This window comes from Scylla paramamosain, chromosome 21, assembly GCF_035594125.1.
Source record: "Scylla paramamosain isolate STU-SP2022 chromosome 21, ASM3559412v1, whole genome shotgun sequence".
Lineage (NCBI taxonomy): Eukaryota > Metazoa > Arthropoda > Malacostraca > Decapoda > Portunidae > Scylla > Scylla paramamosain.
The window spans coordinates 5,363,267-5,381,990 of NC_087171.1; the positions used below are offsets into that span (position 1 = coordinate 5,363,267).

Sequence of the window (18,724 nt, forward strand, 5' to 3'; positions counted from 1 at the left end):
CTGTATACTTAATATAAATTTAAATTGTTTTTATGCTGTCAGTGTAATACTTGAATAATTTTCAATACAGTATATTTAATTTTTTATGTAAATCATGATTTTTTTTACTCTCAGTGTAACACTTGACTAATTTTTAATACAGTATATTTGATTTTGATTTAAATCATGATTTTTTACTCTCAATATAACACTTAAATAATTTTCAGTACATTATATTTAATTTTGATTTAAATAATGATTTGTTACTCTGATTTAAATTGATTTAAGTCATTTGATTTAAATGAAACCAACCTTGTTCATCAGTCATGCATGCTGTTGTTTGCTTCAGGTGGATGAAGACTACATACAAGACAAATTCAACCTGACTGGCCTCAATGAACAGGTGCCACACTACCGCCAGGCATTGGACATGATCCTGGATCTAGAGCCAGGTACTTAGTCTTTAGATTATGTCTGCTATGAAAAACTGAAATTTTGAATATTTTATTGTTCAAGGTATGTCAGTGAAAAGTTGTTCCAGATCTCTTTGACATTAGGTATATTGAAATGCTGTTGCATTTTAATTCTTTAATTTAGTTCCAGATAGAAGCACAGACCAGGTTTTAGCTATGTGGTTTTTGTAACTAGAGAAAATATTACATTGTGAAGTTTGTGCCAAAGCATCATAAAAGATCAGTTGTCATATTTTTTTATTTTTAATTAATTAATTAATTTTATTTATTTATTTATTTATTTATTCATTTATTTATATTTATTCATTCATTTATTTATTTATTTATTTTCTATTTAGTAGGAGGGGCACCAACCAAGGGCAACAAAATTATAATAAAAAAGAGGTCTACTGACGTGCTAGTCCCCGCACAGAGTCAAAAACAGTTGTCAAAAATTAAAGGATAAGTATAAGTGTCTTGAAAACTCCCTCTTTCAGGGTGTAAGAGAAACCTGTTTCAGAATCTTTTTTCATCACTGATGCTACTACTGGGTTGATAGTCTTTCCACCCACTTATGCTGAGGCTCTCTGATGATGTAGATGATAGAGTTGATTCTCGTGGGTAGGTGGTTCTAGATGTATGCAAAAAAGGACGCACAGAAACGCTGTTCACTTTTTGAACTTTAATGGTGACAAGGGGACACATGTAAGAATCTGAGAGGACTCACTTCACAGATTGATATGTTACAAGGTCTTGGAATAGAACAATAATAATCTTGAGAGCTAAGACTGATTACTGCTCGAGTGATGAACTCAGATACACCTTGAATGATAAACTCCAACTGGAATGACTGCTCCTGAATGATTGATTTGAATGCTCTCACTTCCATCTCTTGAATGTACAATTCAGCCCTACTTATGCAGATATGCTGGCTCAAGATCAGAAGGAAACTGACTAATAGTGGAGTTGAAAAGATAGCCAATCATAGATTTATAACTAAATAAGTTGGGCCAATCACAGATCATCTTATTTTAGCCAATGACAAAACTTTTTTACAGTGGCAGACATCAAAGAATGTGACATGGAGATGGAAAGATTAACATAGGCATGTGTGATAATCCAGGAAAGGAAAGAGAAAGGAATGTTTGTACAGGTGTTTTGTCAAGGGATACTTGGTGAGGTGTGAGGTGTTGATCCATGTGACATTTCCTTGAGATGCAGTATGTACCAGTAAGGAAGATAAATACAACATAGACTTAACCATGTGGAAACATACTGAACATAAAATGAATATATAAACTGTGTGTGTGTGTGTGTGTGTGTGTGTGTGTGTGTGTGTGTGTGTGTGTGTGTATATATATTATATATATATATATATATATATATATATATATATATATAGTGAACCCCAGTTCATAACCTAACCTAACCTAAAGGCACCCGCAAAGTACTAACATCCGTGATATATTGACCGGTTCAGAAAGGAGAGAAAGAAAATAAATAAAAAAGTCATTAATTAAACCACTCACCTCCTTGTGGCAATAATGCTGATTAACCACCAACTCAGCGAATTAGGAATACGCACTGTGTGTACAACACACCGACCACCACCACCAACCCAACAATAACCAGAATGTTTGTACAATACTTACATAACACACCAAACCACCGTCACAAGGATAACAACCCATACACAATGTCGACTGGTGACAAGACCTGCTTCTACACGATCATCCAACCCAACCACCACCCAACAGTAACAGCAATGTACAGCACTCACACGAACATGCCAAACCGCCACCAACCCAAGTACACCAACCCACAAACAATGTGAGAGTGGCAACAAAAATTACTGCTTGCACGGCTGACCAACCAACACCAGTTGGTGCCCATTCTGCCTGCCAACAGCTAACTGTTGATGGTGACAGGCTGGTGTGAACCACACCATTGGCATTGCCACCATTTTATCAGCAGGCAATGTTGCCAAATGTACAATTGCACCTAAACCTTTGTCTGGCTATTTCCTCAGTCCATACCACAATTTACCTTGTATTTTATCAAATGTAATAACCAATTTTTCAGTGATAAAGTGGGATTTCCCACATTGTAAAAATAATTAGGTTCCAATGAAAAAACTGCAAAAAAGTGAATCATTGTGTGTGTGTGTGTGTGTGTGTGTGTGTATATATATATATATATATATATATATATATATATATATATATATATATATATATATATATATATATATATATATATATATATATATATATATACAGTGGAACCTTGGTTTTCAAACTTAATTTATCCTGACTGCCATTCAAAATCTGAAATGTTAAAAAACCAAAACTATTTTCTCCATAGGAATCCATGTAAAATAGATTAATCTGTTCTCAGACACCTGTCCACCATGTCTTAGCGAGTAATGACCAACGCTCCCATTGCTAAGATTGCCACTCCACAACATCTCCAGCTTAGAATATTTTTATCCAGAAATGATATATTGAATAAACTTAGTGACACAGAACTCACAAAAAGATATTGTTTAGACCATGCAGGCATTCTCTTTGTCACTGATTAATTGAGGGAAGCCTTAAAGTGTGACACAGAGAGAAGCAACTCGCTCACCAAAATTAAGGTGATCATAACACTTCGACATCTTGCTGCTGGGAAAATGCAGTTGTGCAGTAATGATGGCATTGTGGATCATAAAGAGAGCCACAGGATTACTCCTGAGTGACGAACCTTGTTTGTTTACATCAAGGTTCTTCAACGGGATCACATTTAACTTATTTCAAAGATTGAATTCCTGTCTTATCCACTGTCTCTCTCCTCCAAATATATAAAAACGAAGTAAATATTTATAGAAACTAAATTAGCAATAAATGTCAGCTTTTGCTACGTCTTGTAGCATTTGAAATCAAGTAACTTTGTTCAAAACTGAATTATGGTACTCAACCAAAGCAATTATGAGTTAAAATTTTTGTTTAAAAACTGAGTTGTTTGGAAATGGAGATGTTCAGTATCCAAGGTTCCAATATATATATATATATATATATATATATATATATATATATATATATATATATATATATATATATATATATATATATATATATATAATTGTTACAAGTGATACACTCTTGAAAGAGTTCAAGTCATTGGAAGGAGGAAATACAGAAGCAGGAAGGGAGTTCCAAAGTTTACATTATTTAACTTTTTTTGTGGAGGATGGGAAAATTTGTCATTCAAGAAAGTCACCAACACTAGACAAGCCTCAAGCTTGAGGATGCTGACAGAGTGGTGGTTTTATTGTGAATTTGTTACTTGCTTTTCTTGTTTTTTTTTGGAGGACTGAAAGCACCTAAAGCAATGATACTTTAGACACTGCATAGCAAATGAACACTACAAATTAAATGGAATGTAGAATGCTACCTTGTCCAAATTATGTAGTAATGACCAACTGATAAACAAGGGAGAGGAGAAGAGAGGAGAATTGGGTTAGGGCAGGTAGAAATAGGAAGGGGAATGACAGAAAAGTAGAATAGGTTTGTGTGTGGGAGCACTTACTAGAGAGAAAGATGGGCTTTAAAAGTGGGCAAAGTTTTCACAGGATCATACCATTTGTATATTTAATACACTTACTGTCATACTATTAATTCATAAAGGATCTTGCCAGGAATATTCTAGGATACACTTCCCTGGGTGTGGAAATTAGCAACAAAGTCTAATATAGATCCTGGGAAGGGATTCATGAACTTGTATATAAAAAGAAAGAGTAAATAGATTAAAAGTAGATGAAGGAAAAACACGTACCAATGCAAATTGGTGACATGCAGTCTTGTGATCAAGAGTAACCCGTGAAAACATGGAATTTATTTTGTAAGATAATGTTCATGGTGTTTATTAATTGGGGCATTTGCATTTGTCTGGAGGAGTGCCAGATTCACCAGCTGACTTAATTTTACTAAAAAAAGTTGGTGTGCTGGAAAAAAATCTTTGTCATTTGTATGTTATCAAACCAACTAATGAATATTGGGAACATTTTTAGCCATCATCATTAAGTAGAGAGCAAGAAATATGGCAAAACAAGTGAAATACTACACACATTATCTCAGGTTTAGGATATATCATCACCTCAGGATGAATCCTATTTTTCCTATATGTAAGTTTACTTTATCCATTTAGGTTGTACAATTAACATAAAACTTTATAAATCTTGGCACATATGAAAGAAACAACCACATTTTTTACGTACACTGAAGGTCGTTTGGACGACACGAGATGGGCAGGTTGTAGATGTATCTGAGCCACGTATTTGTGGGCGGACAGTGGGGTGGTGAGGGAGCATGGAGGGGGGAAGAGTCTGTCGTGACGTGGAGTGGAGCACTCGTGTGACACCGTTGACTTGTGGAATAAAAGGAGACTGGTATTTATCTTTTATTGCACATCATGGCACAGTGAATGGTAATGAACCTTATACTGTGAAGTGACTGAACGTTTTCTCACTTTGTGCTACTGTACTTACTATGGCATCCCCCACGAACTGATGATCTTGATGCTGCTGATGGCATCGGCAATCTGCTGGAGGCAGCCAACACTCTCATCACACAGGTAGCCAAGTTGTCAACTGCCCAGGCCCACCTGCACACTTCCAAGCTGGCTCTCATCCACTTGCTACACCCAGTCCCTGGCCACATGAGTCCTCCACCACTGGTGACAGTGCCTAGTGTTATGACACCACTCCTGCACCTCTCTCTTGGTGCTGGTCTGCCTCACCCCTCCTTCCTTTATCTTTACCCCTCCCCTCAGCAGCTACCACCCAGGCTCCCCCCTCACCAACAAACACCCTGCCCTCTCCTGTCCTCAGTTCTTTCTTCAGCAGCTGCCTCCTGCTCTCTGCTCTTCGACACTCCATACAACCTACCACCTATCCCACAACTCCCGTATACCTCTGCCACCTCCAGCCCTGTGTTGCCCACCCCCCTACATGCCCACAGCCACAGCTCAACATGTCAGGTTATGTCCTGTACAGATTCTTGAGAGATTGGGAGTTGTACAAAATACTGGCCTGTATTCCTCCCAATGATGCCTCCATAGAAATGTACCAGCCCTGCAGTCCTCCATTCCAGAACACAATCTTCATTGCTAACCAGGCCTTCAACACCCTCCCTGAGGTCTCCCTCATCTCCATCATCTCTGCCATCAGCAGCTGATGCAACCACACCACTGCCCGCTTTCACTTTCAATCCCTCCATCAACAACCCAGCGAATCTGTGTGTGACTTCATCACCAGGTCAACAGAAGCTGCCCTTGACTGAGTTTTCTTGCCCCATTTGCCTGACCGACTAAACGAACACTCATGTGCGGGACCAGCTGCTTTTTGGTCTCACTGACTCTCTCCTCCTCATCCATGACCACATTCTGACTGCCCTGGTCGATGTCATCAGCCACTGCACTGGCTACGAGTCAGCCATGAAAGACCAGGCCACCCTTCAGCAACTGACATCTCCACATATCACTGTTGGTGCTACCTTGTCGGCCTGCTGCCAGTGAAGACAGAATTCCTGCCACCCACGACCCAAGTCTCCATCACCCAGTACATAGCCCCTTCCTGCCCAGACTGACACAGCTTTCCCCAATCCCCATTGTGACAACGGCAGTTGTTCTGGCTGTGGCTCCCCCTCCTGCCACCTTTGCACCAAGTGCCCTGCCTGGGGCAAGCAGTGCAACAAATGCAGTAGGCTGAACCACTTTTCTTCTGTTTGTTGTCCCAAACCTGCTGTGCCCATCTCCTCAGTCCTCATTGGTAACCTCACCTGGAACAGTTCTACTGGGAGTTTCCATCCCTTCAATCCCATACCCTTCCCAATCCTGGAGCTGCTGCTGACCCCCCTGCTGCCACCCCACACCTCAGCTGTGGGCTCAGACTGCATTGTCACAGCTCACCCTGACACTGGCACCCAGGTCTCCATTACTGGCCTAGCACTCCACACACAGCTGGGTCTCATGCCAACCATGCAACATGTGCATGCTGCGGGGGGCCGCCACCTTGACATCATTAGGTATCTCCCACCCTGTTTTTCCCTTGATCCTGCCACTGAGCCATCACCTATGTTACATGAGACAATATACATCGTCTGTGGCATCCAGGGTATCTTCCTAAGCCTTTCTGCATACAAGGAGCTCTGGGTGGTCCCCTCCTCATTCCCTTCACCTGCCCTGGCCATCACTGCCCCAGCTGTTGCGGCTCAGGAGACTGCGTGCACTTCCCTGGCGCCCCTCCTCAGCTTGTGACGGGAGCCTCCCCTGCCAGCACCAGCCCACATACCATACCCAGGCGCAGATAATTACCTACCATAACTACGACAGTGGTTCTTGATTGCCTTTGCCTTGTCAACCTTCAACACAACCTCTCCATACCATGACTGGCCCATCAATGTGCATCCATGTTGCCCCTTCAGTCTAGCACAGTCCGTCCCACCTGGCACCTGCAAGACTGTCCTCGATGCCTGGAACAAATACCACATGGTCTGGTCCCCCTTGACACCCAGAGCCACAAACTTACCACCTTTATAACTGAATTCAGCTGCTACCAATATGTCAGAGTGCCGCAAGGATACTTACCAGCCAGCAATGCGTACACCTATCACTTCTGCAAAATTATCCGGGATGTACCACACAAGGTCAGATATGTTGACGATTCAGTGCTCTGGGACAACACCATAGAAAATGCTTTCTGGCACACATTCCATTAACCCACACTGTGTCCACAATGGCATCACGTTTAACCCTGAGAAATTTATCTTTGCAGAATTGTCGATCGACTTTGCTGGCCACACAATCACCAACTCTGGTATTAAACCCAACCCCTCCATACTGCAGGCCATTCGTGACTTCCTGACACATGCTGACATCACTGGTGCCAGGTTTTTGTTTGGTCTTGTAGAGCAGGTAGCATGGGCCTACAGCCTTAAACCAATCATGTCTCCATTCTGGGACCTCGTCTGGAGCAAAACCCAGTTCCACTGGGACACGATGCTAGAGGGTGAATTCATCGCATCAAAACACCACATCGCTGAGCTTGTGGCAGAAGGAGAAGGGATCCGCTCCTTTGAGGTTGGCCAGAGGGCATGCCTTGCCACTGATTGGAGCAAGACTGGGCTCGGTTTTCTTCTCCACCAGCATTGTGCTTGCCCTGCCATCTCTGTTCCCATGTGATGTAGAGATGGCTGGAAGCTGGTTTTGCCGGTTCCCACTTCAACACATCCTCTGAGTCTTGCTACACACCCATGGAGGGCAAGGTCCTTACAGTGGCAGATGAGCTGGACTGCCCTGACCTGATTGTTATGGTTGACCACTACTCCCTACTCAGCATCCTCAATGACTGTTCCCTGAAGGACATCACCATTCCTCATCTCAAACTCAAGGAGAGGATCCTGCGTTACTGTTTCTCCATTCAGCACGTGGTAGATAAGTGGCACCAGGGCTGTCGCTGTCTCCCACTACCGTAGCAATCAATGTGCCTTGCTGTCTGCTGATCCTCCCTCTCCTCCACACTCCCCACCTGATGGAGAGGACATCAAGACAAACGTGCTTGCTGTGACCACAGTGGCCCTCGCCTCCATCATCCTGGACACCATTGTCTCATGGGAGGATGTCCACTCCCATGGCACCACAAATGAGGACTACCTAAGCCTCCTTGACGCTATCAATAACAGCTTTCCTTCCAAGCACAGTGCCCCACCCATGCGTAAGCCCTTTTACGGCTTCCAGGAACATCTCAGTGTTGTTGATGGTGTATCCCTCATGGATTTCTGTCCTGTTATACCTTCCACCTAACGGGCCAGGGTCCTGGAGGCTCTTCACTCTGCTCATCAAAGTATGGCTGGGATGAAGGCCTGTGCCCGTCAAAGCATTTACTGACTTGGGTTGGACAAATCTCTGCGGAACTACCTGGAGACCTGTTGCTATTGCGGCCTCCATATCCCTTCTCACAATAAGCAGCCACTCATCCTGGCTGACCCACCTAAGTGGCCATATGACAGTGTTGCTCTTGATTATTTTGACTACAAGTGCCAACAGTACCTTGCATGTGTCGACCACTTCTCGGGGAACCTACACTTATTCCACTTCCCCAGGTTTATGCACATGCAGAGGGCCTCATCTCTGCCTGCTGCTCCCTCTTCCTCCACTATGGGGCCCTGCAAGAGCTCACCAGTGATGGTGGGTTTAGCTTCATACCTCAGGCATTCCATGATTTCCTCTGTAACTAGAGGATCTTCCACCACCTTAGCTCTCCCTACTACCCCCAGTCTAATGGTTGCACTGAAGTTGCTGTCTGCACTGGCATAAGTATTGTGGTGGACTGTACTTCCTGGGATGGCTCCCTTGACACCAAACTGGCAGTGTGAGCCATTTTGCAGCACTGCAACACTCCCCTCCCGATCATGGGCAAATCACCTGCACAAATTCTGTTTGGCAGGGTGCTCCACAACCACCTCCTCACCAACTCTGAACTCCTTCACCTCCATTGTGATTGGTTACATTCCACCACTGAATGTGAGATTGCCTATGCCCACCACAGTGCCGCCCTCATTAAACACCACAACTGGTCAGCCGGCCCCTTCCCTCCACTCCCAGGTCAGCAATCATGTGATAGTCCAGTGACAAGGGCCAAACCATCGGTAGTACTGGGATGGGACTGGCACCCTTGTCACATCAGACCCACATCGCCAGTACACTGTCCGCATTGATGGCTTAGGGCAGATCATCACCCACAACCATTACTTCTGCCTCATCCCTGCCACTCCTGCTAGTCAGTGCCCACCTGCTGATGCTGTGGGTACAGGAGAGGGAAGGGAGATGATGTACACTGTAGGCTGTGTGGGCAACAAGAGAAAGGCAGGTCACAGATGCATCTGAGTCATACATTTGTGGGTGGATGGTGGGGAGGTGAGGGAGCACAGAGGGGGCAGAGTCTGTTGTGACATGGAGTGGAGCACTCGTGTGACACTGTTGACTTGTGTAATAAAAGGAAAAAATAATCTCATTGATGTGTATCATATGTGCCTGAAATACTTATTTACTCATGGGAATATATATATATATATATATATATATATATATATATATATATATATATATATATATATATATATATATATATATATATATATATATATATATATATATATATATATATATATATATATATATATATATATATATATATATATATCTGCTGTCTTGGCTAGAAGTTGGTAAAAAATTATAAAATGCAGCACACATCATAAATGTGTACTCTATGCAGGAAAATCTGGAGGCTCACAACAACATAAGCAAAGCCTTCTTAAAGCTGGGACATGATTGCCAAGCATCCACTATGTTGAAAACAAAGGACCAGTGACAGGGCTTGATGTATGATGCATAGCCTCAAACATAAACAGTGTGTCATAAAATGAGCACGATATTTGAAGAGAGCCATAATTGTGGCGTGACATGGCATACTGTAAAAGCCACTGTTGTACCTGATGCACCATAAGGGTTAAAAGAAGATTAACTAGCTTTGCATAAGTAATTTCTTACTGGAATGTGAGGAAATGAACATCAGTATAAGAAAAATAATCAAACATACATATCATAACATTTGACCGAAAAAAAAAAAAAAGACTAATGGTTTGTTTGAAGCAGAACACTGGAGATCTATATGGAAAACACAGGAGTGGCCTCACAGATAATGGTGTGAGACAGCTTCCTAATGGTATGAAAGTGCAAGCTCATCAAACATCTATTTCAACTTGGGTTGTGTCCCACAGTTTGAGAACAGCTGCTATAAACAAAAGTACATGTCTTATCAAATGCAAGGGAGAGGAGGGATGAAAGAAGATGGGGAGGAGAAGTATGCTAGGAAGATAAGGAACTTAAGTTAGAGAAAATTAGGCAATACTTACATATGAAAACTTGAGGAATTATGGGAATAGGCCTGTAGCCCTAAACTCTAGAGCCATTTCTGGTACCAATAGAGCTCAGAACATTGTACTATAGTAGTATGGACACAGCTTTAGGGATCACAAGGGACTTGTGCGGAGTCAGGACTAGTATTCTTGAATTGACTTTACGTCCTTTACTTGCCTCCTGCCATTCATTGAGCCCCTAGCTATGTATTGACTGTCAGTCCCTCAAGGTTAGTATTAACAACTTTAGTTCAACATGATAGATGCATGGAGAGCTGCAGTATTGATGATTGACAGCAAGTTACTTTTAGCAGAATATCAAAACTCCTCAACCTATACAAAGAGACTTGTGGAGAAAAAACCCACAATTTAAGGATTACACATATTTGTCAATCAGTTCAAAATCTTTTTTATACTTGTGTGAGCTGTTGAGTTTCCCTTGCAATAGTACGTGGTTTTGTCAGCAGATGAGGAAGAAGAAATACCACACCAGAGTGACCTTATAGAGCAGGCAGCAGAGATGTTGTATGGCCTCATCCATGCTCGATACATCCTCACAAATCGTGGCATTGCACAAATGATTGAGAAATATCAAGCAGGTGATTTTGGCCACTGCCCAAGAGTCTACTGTGAAAATCAGGTGAGTTGAATCTCCAGCAGTATGAAAGCACACCATTTGTCAGTCTCCTACTTTTATTCTTATCAGTATTCAGTGTAATTCTTTAATTTTTCTGGGAACTTCCTGAAAAAAAAGATAAACAGATATAGTGAACATGTCCAGTAACTCTGCTTAATATCATAGTGTCATCCGTTATTGCCACATCTATTGTAAACAAGAAAATTATAATTTCTGGAAGAACTCTGTAGTGTAATGTAGCATTAACATAATGCTTGCTACTTCGGCATGTTGGTTGCCCATCTCAAATTCAGCAATCCATAATCCAGTTCCATCACTAACTCAGAATTTCTAGACATACTTTAAAAATTTCTGGGTTTATGTTGCTCACCTAACCTGTTGCTTTTGTTTTGGTGGCATCATTAAGTAGCATCAGTGGTTGGTGCAAACTTTTAACTACACAGAGAAAACATTCTTGCCTGCTTTTTTGCATTTGTCATCATATTCTGCTCATGTGAATTGCTGCAATGCAATTAACATGTACAGTGTATGCCATGTATGTAGACAGACATGCAGATGACAACAGCAGCATAGACACAAGTTTTAAGTGCTATGACTAATGTGGCTTTGTGTTTAGAGACAAGTTTAGAAAGCCATGCTTTTATACTTTCCTCCCTCATTCAGTGCTCTATTCAAAGAGCTCTTCTATTCCAGGTACAGTCTTCTTCATAACTTTTCACCTTATATATCTGATGATATTTCTCTTTACAAATTTTCTGTCTTCCTCTGTTCCTCCTCCATTCTTTACACATGCCCAAACCATCTTAATATACACTGATCTGCCCATCCAGCCAACTCTTAAGCACCAGATCTGACCTCCTTATTTCTTACTCTGTTCCCCATGTTTCTCCACACATACTCTTCATACACTTTGTTTCCATTACATTCAATTGTTTCTTCTCTGTTACCCCCATGGTCCAAGTTACAGCACCATATGGCACTGTGGGCACCACTTTTTATACTCATATCCAGGGTTCTATGTCTAGAGGTCTTTTTCAGTCCACCAAGTACTTTTCCTGCTTCCTTTATCTTATACTTCATCTCTGTCTCAACTCCTCTTATCTGTTAATCTCAAATACTTGAAACAATCTACCTCTTCCAGGTGTTCTTCATTCAGCCTTACATCCATCCTTTCACCACTTATCTCTCTCTCTCTCTCTCATGCATTTCATTACTTTACTTTTAACTTATGATTTAGGTTGTGCAGATTATTTTCGTAGTAGTACAGGTTTACCATCATCGACTGAAGCAGGGATGTGTAATGCCCCCATGATTGTTTAGTATTTTTATGGATAGTAGTATAAGGAAGATAAAAGCCAAAGGAAGAAATGTGTATACAAGATTGGATATGGATACAACTGATATGATTTCAGTCACTTGACTGGAATCAGCTTTAAAACAAGAAATCATGATATAAATCAAGGTGATTTTTTTTTTTTTTTTTTATGAAGGCATAAATTTCTTTTTTCGTTGATCTGAATATTTGGCCACATAATGTAGGAAGCTAACTTTTTCCATAGGGATGTAGTATATAATGGTATTTTTCCATGAAACTGCTTGTATTCTCTGCCTCAATTTTTTTTTTTTTTTTTTTTTTTTTTTTTTTTTTTTTTTTTTTTTTTTTTTAGGAGGGACACTGGGCAAGGGCTACAAAAATACTCGCAGAGATGCCAGTCCCAGAACAGGGTCCAAAGCAATAGTAAAAAATTGAAAGATAATTGTCTTGAAACCTCCCTCTTGAAGGAATTCAAGTCATAGGAAGGTTGAAATACAGAAGCAGGCAGGGAGTTCTAGAGTTTACCAGAGAAAGGGATGAATGACTGAGAATACTGGCTTGGTTAACTTTTGCATTAGAGAGATGGACAGAATAGGGGTGAGAGAAAGAAGAAAGTCTTGTGCAGCAAGGCTGCGAGAGGAGGGGAGGCATGCAGTTAGCAAGATCAGAAGAGCAGTTAGCATGAAAATAGTGGTAGAAGATAGCTAGAGATGCAACATTGTGGCGATGAGAGAGAGGCTGAAGACAGTCAGATAGAGGAGAGGAGTTGATGAGACAAAAAGCTTTTGATTCACCTTGTCTAGATGAGCGGTATGAATGGAACCTCCCCAGACATGTGAAACATACTCCATACATGGACGGATAAGGCCCTTGTACAGAGCAGCTGGGGGGAGGGGGGAGAAAAACTGGCAGAACTGTCTCAGAATGCCTAACTTCATAGAAGCTGTTTTAGCTAGGGATAAGATGTGAAGTTTCCAGTTTAGATTATAAGTAAAGGACAGACCAAGGAAGTTCAGTGTAAAAGAGGGGGACAGTTGTGTGTCATTGGAGAAGAGGTAATAGTTGTCTGGAAGGTTGTCTCAAGTTGATAGATGGAATAATTGAGTTTTTGAGGCATTGAACAATACCAAGTTTGTTCTGCCCCAATCAGAAATTTTAGAAGGATCAGAAGTAAGGCGTTCTGTGGCTTCCCTGCGTGGTGTTTTTTTTTTTTTTTTTTTTTTTTATGTAGGAAGGATACTGGCCAAGGGCAACAAAAATCTAATAAAAAAAAAATGCCCACTGAAATGCCAGTCCCATAAAAGGGTTAAAGCAGTGGTCAAAAATTGGTGGATAAGTGTCTTGAAACCTCCCTCTTGAAGGAATTCAAGTCACAGGAAGATGGAAATACAGAAGAAGGCAGGGAGTTCCAGAGTTTACCAGAGAAAGGGATGAATGATTGAGAATACTGGTTAACTCTTGCGTTAGAGAGGTGGACAGAATAGGGGTGAGAGAAAGAAGAAAGTCTTGTGCAGCGAGGCCGCGGAAGGAGGGGAGGCATGCAGTTAGCATGATCAGAAGAGCAGTTAGCATGAAAATAGCGGTAGAAGACAGCTAGATATGCAACATTGCGGCGGTGAGAGAGGGGCTGAAGACAGTCAGTTAGAGGAGAGGAGTTGATGAGATGAAAAGCTTTTGATTCCACCCTGTCTAGAAGAGCAGTATGAGTGGAACCCCCCCCAGACATGTGAAGCATACTCCATACATGGACGGATAAGGCCCTTGTACAGAGTTAGCAGCTGGGGGGGTGAGAAAAACTGGCGGAGACGTCTCAGAACACCTAACTTCATAGAAGCTGTTTTAGCTAGAGATGAGATGTGAAGTTTCCATTTCAGATTATAAGTAAAGGACAGACCGAGGATGTTCAGTGTAGAAGAGGGGGACAGTTGAGTGTCATTGAAGAAGAGGGGATAGTTGTCTGGAAGATTGTGTCGAGTTGATAGATGGAGGAATTGAGTTTTTGAGGCATTGAACAATACCAAGTTTGCTCTGCCCCAATCAGAAATTTTAGAAAGATCAGAAGTCAGGCGTTCTGTGGCTTCCCTGCGTGATATGTTTACCTCCTGAAGGGTTGGACGTCTATGAAAAGACGTGGAAAAGTGCAGGGTGGTATCATCAGCATAGGAGTGAATAGGACAAGAAGTTTGGTTTAGAAGATCATTAATGAATAATAAGAAGAGAATGGGTTACAGGACAGAACCCTGAGGAACACCACTGTTAATAGATTTAGGAGAAGAACAGTGACCGTCTACCACAGCAGCAATAGAACGGTCAGAAAGGAAACTTGAGATGAAGTTACAGAGAGAAGGATAGAAACCGTAGGAGGGTAGTTTGGAAATCAAAGCTTTGTGCCAGACTCTATCAAAGGCTTTTGATATGTCCAAGGCAACAGCAAAAGTTTCACCAAAGTCTCTAAAAGAGGATGACCAAGACTCAGTAAGGAAAGTCAGAAGATCACCAGTAGAGCGGCCTTGACGGAACCCATACTGGCGATCAGATAGAAGGTTGTGAAGTGATAGATGTTTAAGAATCTTCCTGTTGAGGATAGATTCAAAAACTTTAGATAAGCAGGAAATTAAAGCAATAGGACGGTAGTTTGAGGGATTAGAGCGGTCACCCTTTTTAGGAACAGGTTGAATGTAGGCAAACTTCCAGCAAGAAGGAAAGGTAGATGTTGACAGACAGAGCTGAAAGAGTTTGACTAGGCAAGGTGCAAGCACGGAGGCACAGTTTCGGAGAACAATAGGAGGGACCCCATCAGGTCCATAAGCCTTCCGAGGGTTTAGACCAGCGAGGGCATGGAAAACATCATTACGAAGAATTTTAATACGTGGCATGAAGTAGTCAGAGGGTGGAGGAGAGGGAGGAACAAACCCAGAATCGTCCAAGGTAGAGTTTTTAGCAAAGGTTTGAGCAGAGAGTTCAGCTTTAGAAATAGATGTGATAGCAGTGGTGCCATCTGGTTGAAGTAGAGGAGGGAAAGAAGAAGAAGCAAAGTTATTGGAGATATTTTTGGCTAGATGCCAGAAATCATGAGGGGAGTTAGATCTTGAAAGGTTTTGACATTTTCTGTTAATGAAGTAGTTTTTGGCTAGTTGGAGAACAGACTTGGCATGGTTCCGGGCAGAAATATAAAGTGCATGAGATTCTGGTGATGGAAGGCTTAAGTACCTTTTGTGGGCCACCTCTCTATCATGTATAGCACGAGAACAAGCTGTGTTAAACCAAGGTTTAGAAGGTTTAGGACGAGAAAAAGAGTGAGGAATGTACGCCTCCATGCCAGACACTATCACCTCTGTTATGCGCTCAGCACACAAAGACGGGTCTCTGACATGGAAGCAGTAGTCATTCCAAGGAAAATCAGCAAAATACCTCCTCAGGTCCCCCCAACCAGCAGAGGCAAAATGCCAGAGGCACCTTCGCTTAGGGGGATCCTGAGGAGGGATTGGAGTGATAGGACAAGATAAAGATATGAAATTGTGATCGGAGGAGCCCAACGGAGAAGAAAGGGTGACAGCATAAGCAGAAGGATTAGAGGTCAGGAAAAGGTCAAGAATGTTGGGCGTATCTCCAAGACGGTCAGGAATACGAGTAGGGTGTTGCACCAATTGCTCTAGGTCATGGAGGATAGCAAAGTTGTAGGCTAGTTCACCAGGATGGTCAGTGAAGGGAGAGGAAAGCCAAAGCTGGTGGTGAACATTGAAGTCTCCAAGAATGGAGATCTCTGCAAAAGGGAAGAGGGTCAGAATGTGCTCCACTTTGGAAGTTAAGTAGTCAAAGAATTTCTTATAGTCAGAGGAGTTAGGAGAGAGGTATACAGCACAGATAAATTTAGTATGAGAATGACTCTGTAGTCGTAGCCAGATGGTGGAAAACTCGGAAGATTCAAGAGCGTGGGCACGAGAGCAGGTTAAGTCATTGCGCACATAAACACAGCATCCAGCTTTGGATCGAAAATGAGGATAGAGAAAGTAGGAGGGAACAGAAAAGGGGCTACTGTCAGTTGCCTCAGACACCTGAGTTTCAGTGAGGAAAAGAAGATGAGGTTTAGAAGAGGAGAGGTGGTGTTCTACAGATTGAAAATTAGATCTTAGACCGCGAATGTTGCAGAAGTTAATGAAGAAAAAGTTGAGGGGGGGTGTCAAGACACTTAGGGTCGTCGACAGAAAGGCAGTCCGACCTGGGAACATTTATGGTCCCCTCCCCAGATGGGGACTCTGAGGCTGGTGTAGGAGTTTACTTCCTGTATGGACATGTATGAAAAGACATGGAAAAGTGCAGGATGGTATCATCAGTGTAGGAGTGGATAGGACAAGAAGTTTGGTTTAAAATGTCATTGATGAATAATAAGAGAGTGGGTGACAGGACAGAACCCTGAGGAACACTACTGTTAATAGATTTAGGAGAAGAACAGTGACTGTCTACCACAGCAGCAATAGAACGGTCAGAAAGGAAACTTCAGATAAAGTTACAGAGAGAAAGATAGAAGCTGTAGGAGAGTAGTTTGGAAATCAAAGCTTTGTGGCAGGCTCTATCAAAAGCTTTTGATATGTCCAAGGTAACATCAAAAGTTTCACCAAAATCTCTAAAAGAGGATGACCAAGACTCAGTAAGGAAAGCCAGGTCATCAGTAGAGCAGCCTTGACGGAATCTATACTGGCGATCAGATAGAAGGTTATGAAGTGATAGATGTTTAAGAATCTTCATTTTGAGGATAGATTAAAAAACTTTAGATAGGCAGGAAATTAAAGCAATAGGATGGTAGTTTGAGGGATTAGAATGATCAACCCTTTTCAGGAACAGGCTGAATGTAGGCAAACTTCCAGCAAGAAGGAAAGGTAGATGTTGAGAGACAGAGTTGAAAGAGTTTGACTAGGCAAGGTGCAAGCACTGAGGCACAGTTTGGGAGAACAATAGGAGGGACCCCATCAGGTCCATAAGCCTTCCAAGGGTTAAGGCCAGCGAGGGCATGGAAAATATCACTGCAAAGAATTTTAATAGGTAGCATGAAGTAGTCAGAGGGTGGAGGAGAGGGAGGAACAAGCCCTGAATCATCCAATGTAGAGTTTTTAGCAAAGGTTTGAGTGAAGAGTTCAGCTTTAGAGATAGAGGTGATAACAGTGGTACCATCTGGTTGAAATAAAGGAGGAAAAGAAGAAGCAAAGTTATTGAAGGTATTTTTGGCTAGATGCCAGAAGTTGCAAGGGAAGCTAGATCTTGAATGATTTTGACATTTTCTATTAATGAAGGAGTTTTTGGCTAGTTGGAGAATAGACTTGGCATGGTTCCAGGAAGAAATATAAAGCACATGAGATTCTGGTGGTGGAAGGTTTAAGTACTTTTTGTGGGTCACCTCTCTGTCATGTATAGCTTGACAACAAGCTGTAGTAAACCAAGGTCCTCCATCATTACCACATACTGTAATCTGAGATGCCATATAACAAATTATGTTAATCATTTTGTTAGTAGAAAAGAAGCATCTATATTTATATGCCCTGGTACAACTTAATGTCACATGAGAGCTAATGTCAGTGTATAGACATGCAGACAAATAGTCTTACTTTCAAAATCTACATATATAAATCCTTTACAAGAAAGGAGTTTTGTAGAATTCATTTAATCTTTTGAATGTGGTAATAGTTTTCTGATAATTGAAAAAAACATATATTACTTCAGTTGTCTTTTCCAGAAAGATAATTCTTTGTAGTTTTTGTACAAGTATAAAAATTAAGTGGATGTATTTGTTTTTATATGCTTGTTTATTTTTATTTGGAGTTTTCTGATGAAGTAATTAAAAATGATATGTTTGACTAGAATGAAAAATCATATCTTATTAAAAATCATGTTTTTTTATCTGAGAAATACGCTTATTTACTGAGCGTTGCTGAAAAATCTTATCTTATCTTTTTGATCTCAGAAATCATGTTTTTTGATCTCAGAAATGCGCTTATTTACTGAGCAGCAACACTCTCTGGTAGCACTCTCAGAATTGTGGTCAGGCACATGTATTGTGGAATTGGAAGATAACTTTACTTTTTTCATGTGTTTTACTTAGTATTTTAGAATCACAATATTTTTTGTATGGTTATGATCTAGTGGCAAACTATATACAAGCAGTATTGAGATGTGTATAGCAATACTGAGACTGTATGGCACCTTGGAAAAGACAGATTTCTCATCACAAGATCAGTTATTACCTACTTGTTATTGCTGCTTGATTTAAGTTTATTATAAATATAACAATAAAGATTAGTACATTGGAACCTCGGTTACTGAATGTCTCCCTTTTTAATAAACTGGTTTTTGAGCAAAATTTTTAATTCATAATTGTGGTACCATAATTCGG

General features: G+C 41.3%; 1 protein-coding gene across 5 annotated transcripts in view; it reads left to right on the forward strand.

The window, feature by feature from the left end:
• The window catches only part of LOC135110901 (casein kinase II subunit beta), a 39,025-nt gene that overhangs the window by 12,914 nt on the left and 7,387 nt on the right, over positions 1-18,724 (forward strand). For 3 of the 5 annotated variants that reach the window (XM_064023534.1, XM_064023530.1, XM_064023532.1), the window contains exons 3-4: positions 329-431; positions 10,852-11,027. In XM_064023534.1, coding sequence (XP_063879604.1) covers positions 329-431; positions 10,852-11,027 — 279 coding nt within the window. The remainder of the gene's footprint in view (positions 1-328; positions 432-10,851; positions 11,028-18,724) is intronic. The other 2 variants (XM_064023531.1, XM_064023533.1) reach the window with 1 other exon arrangement.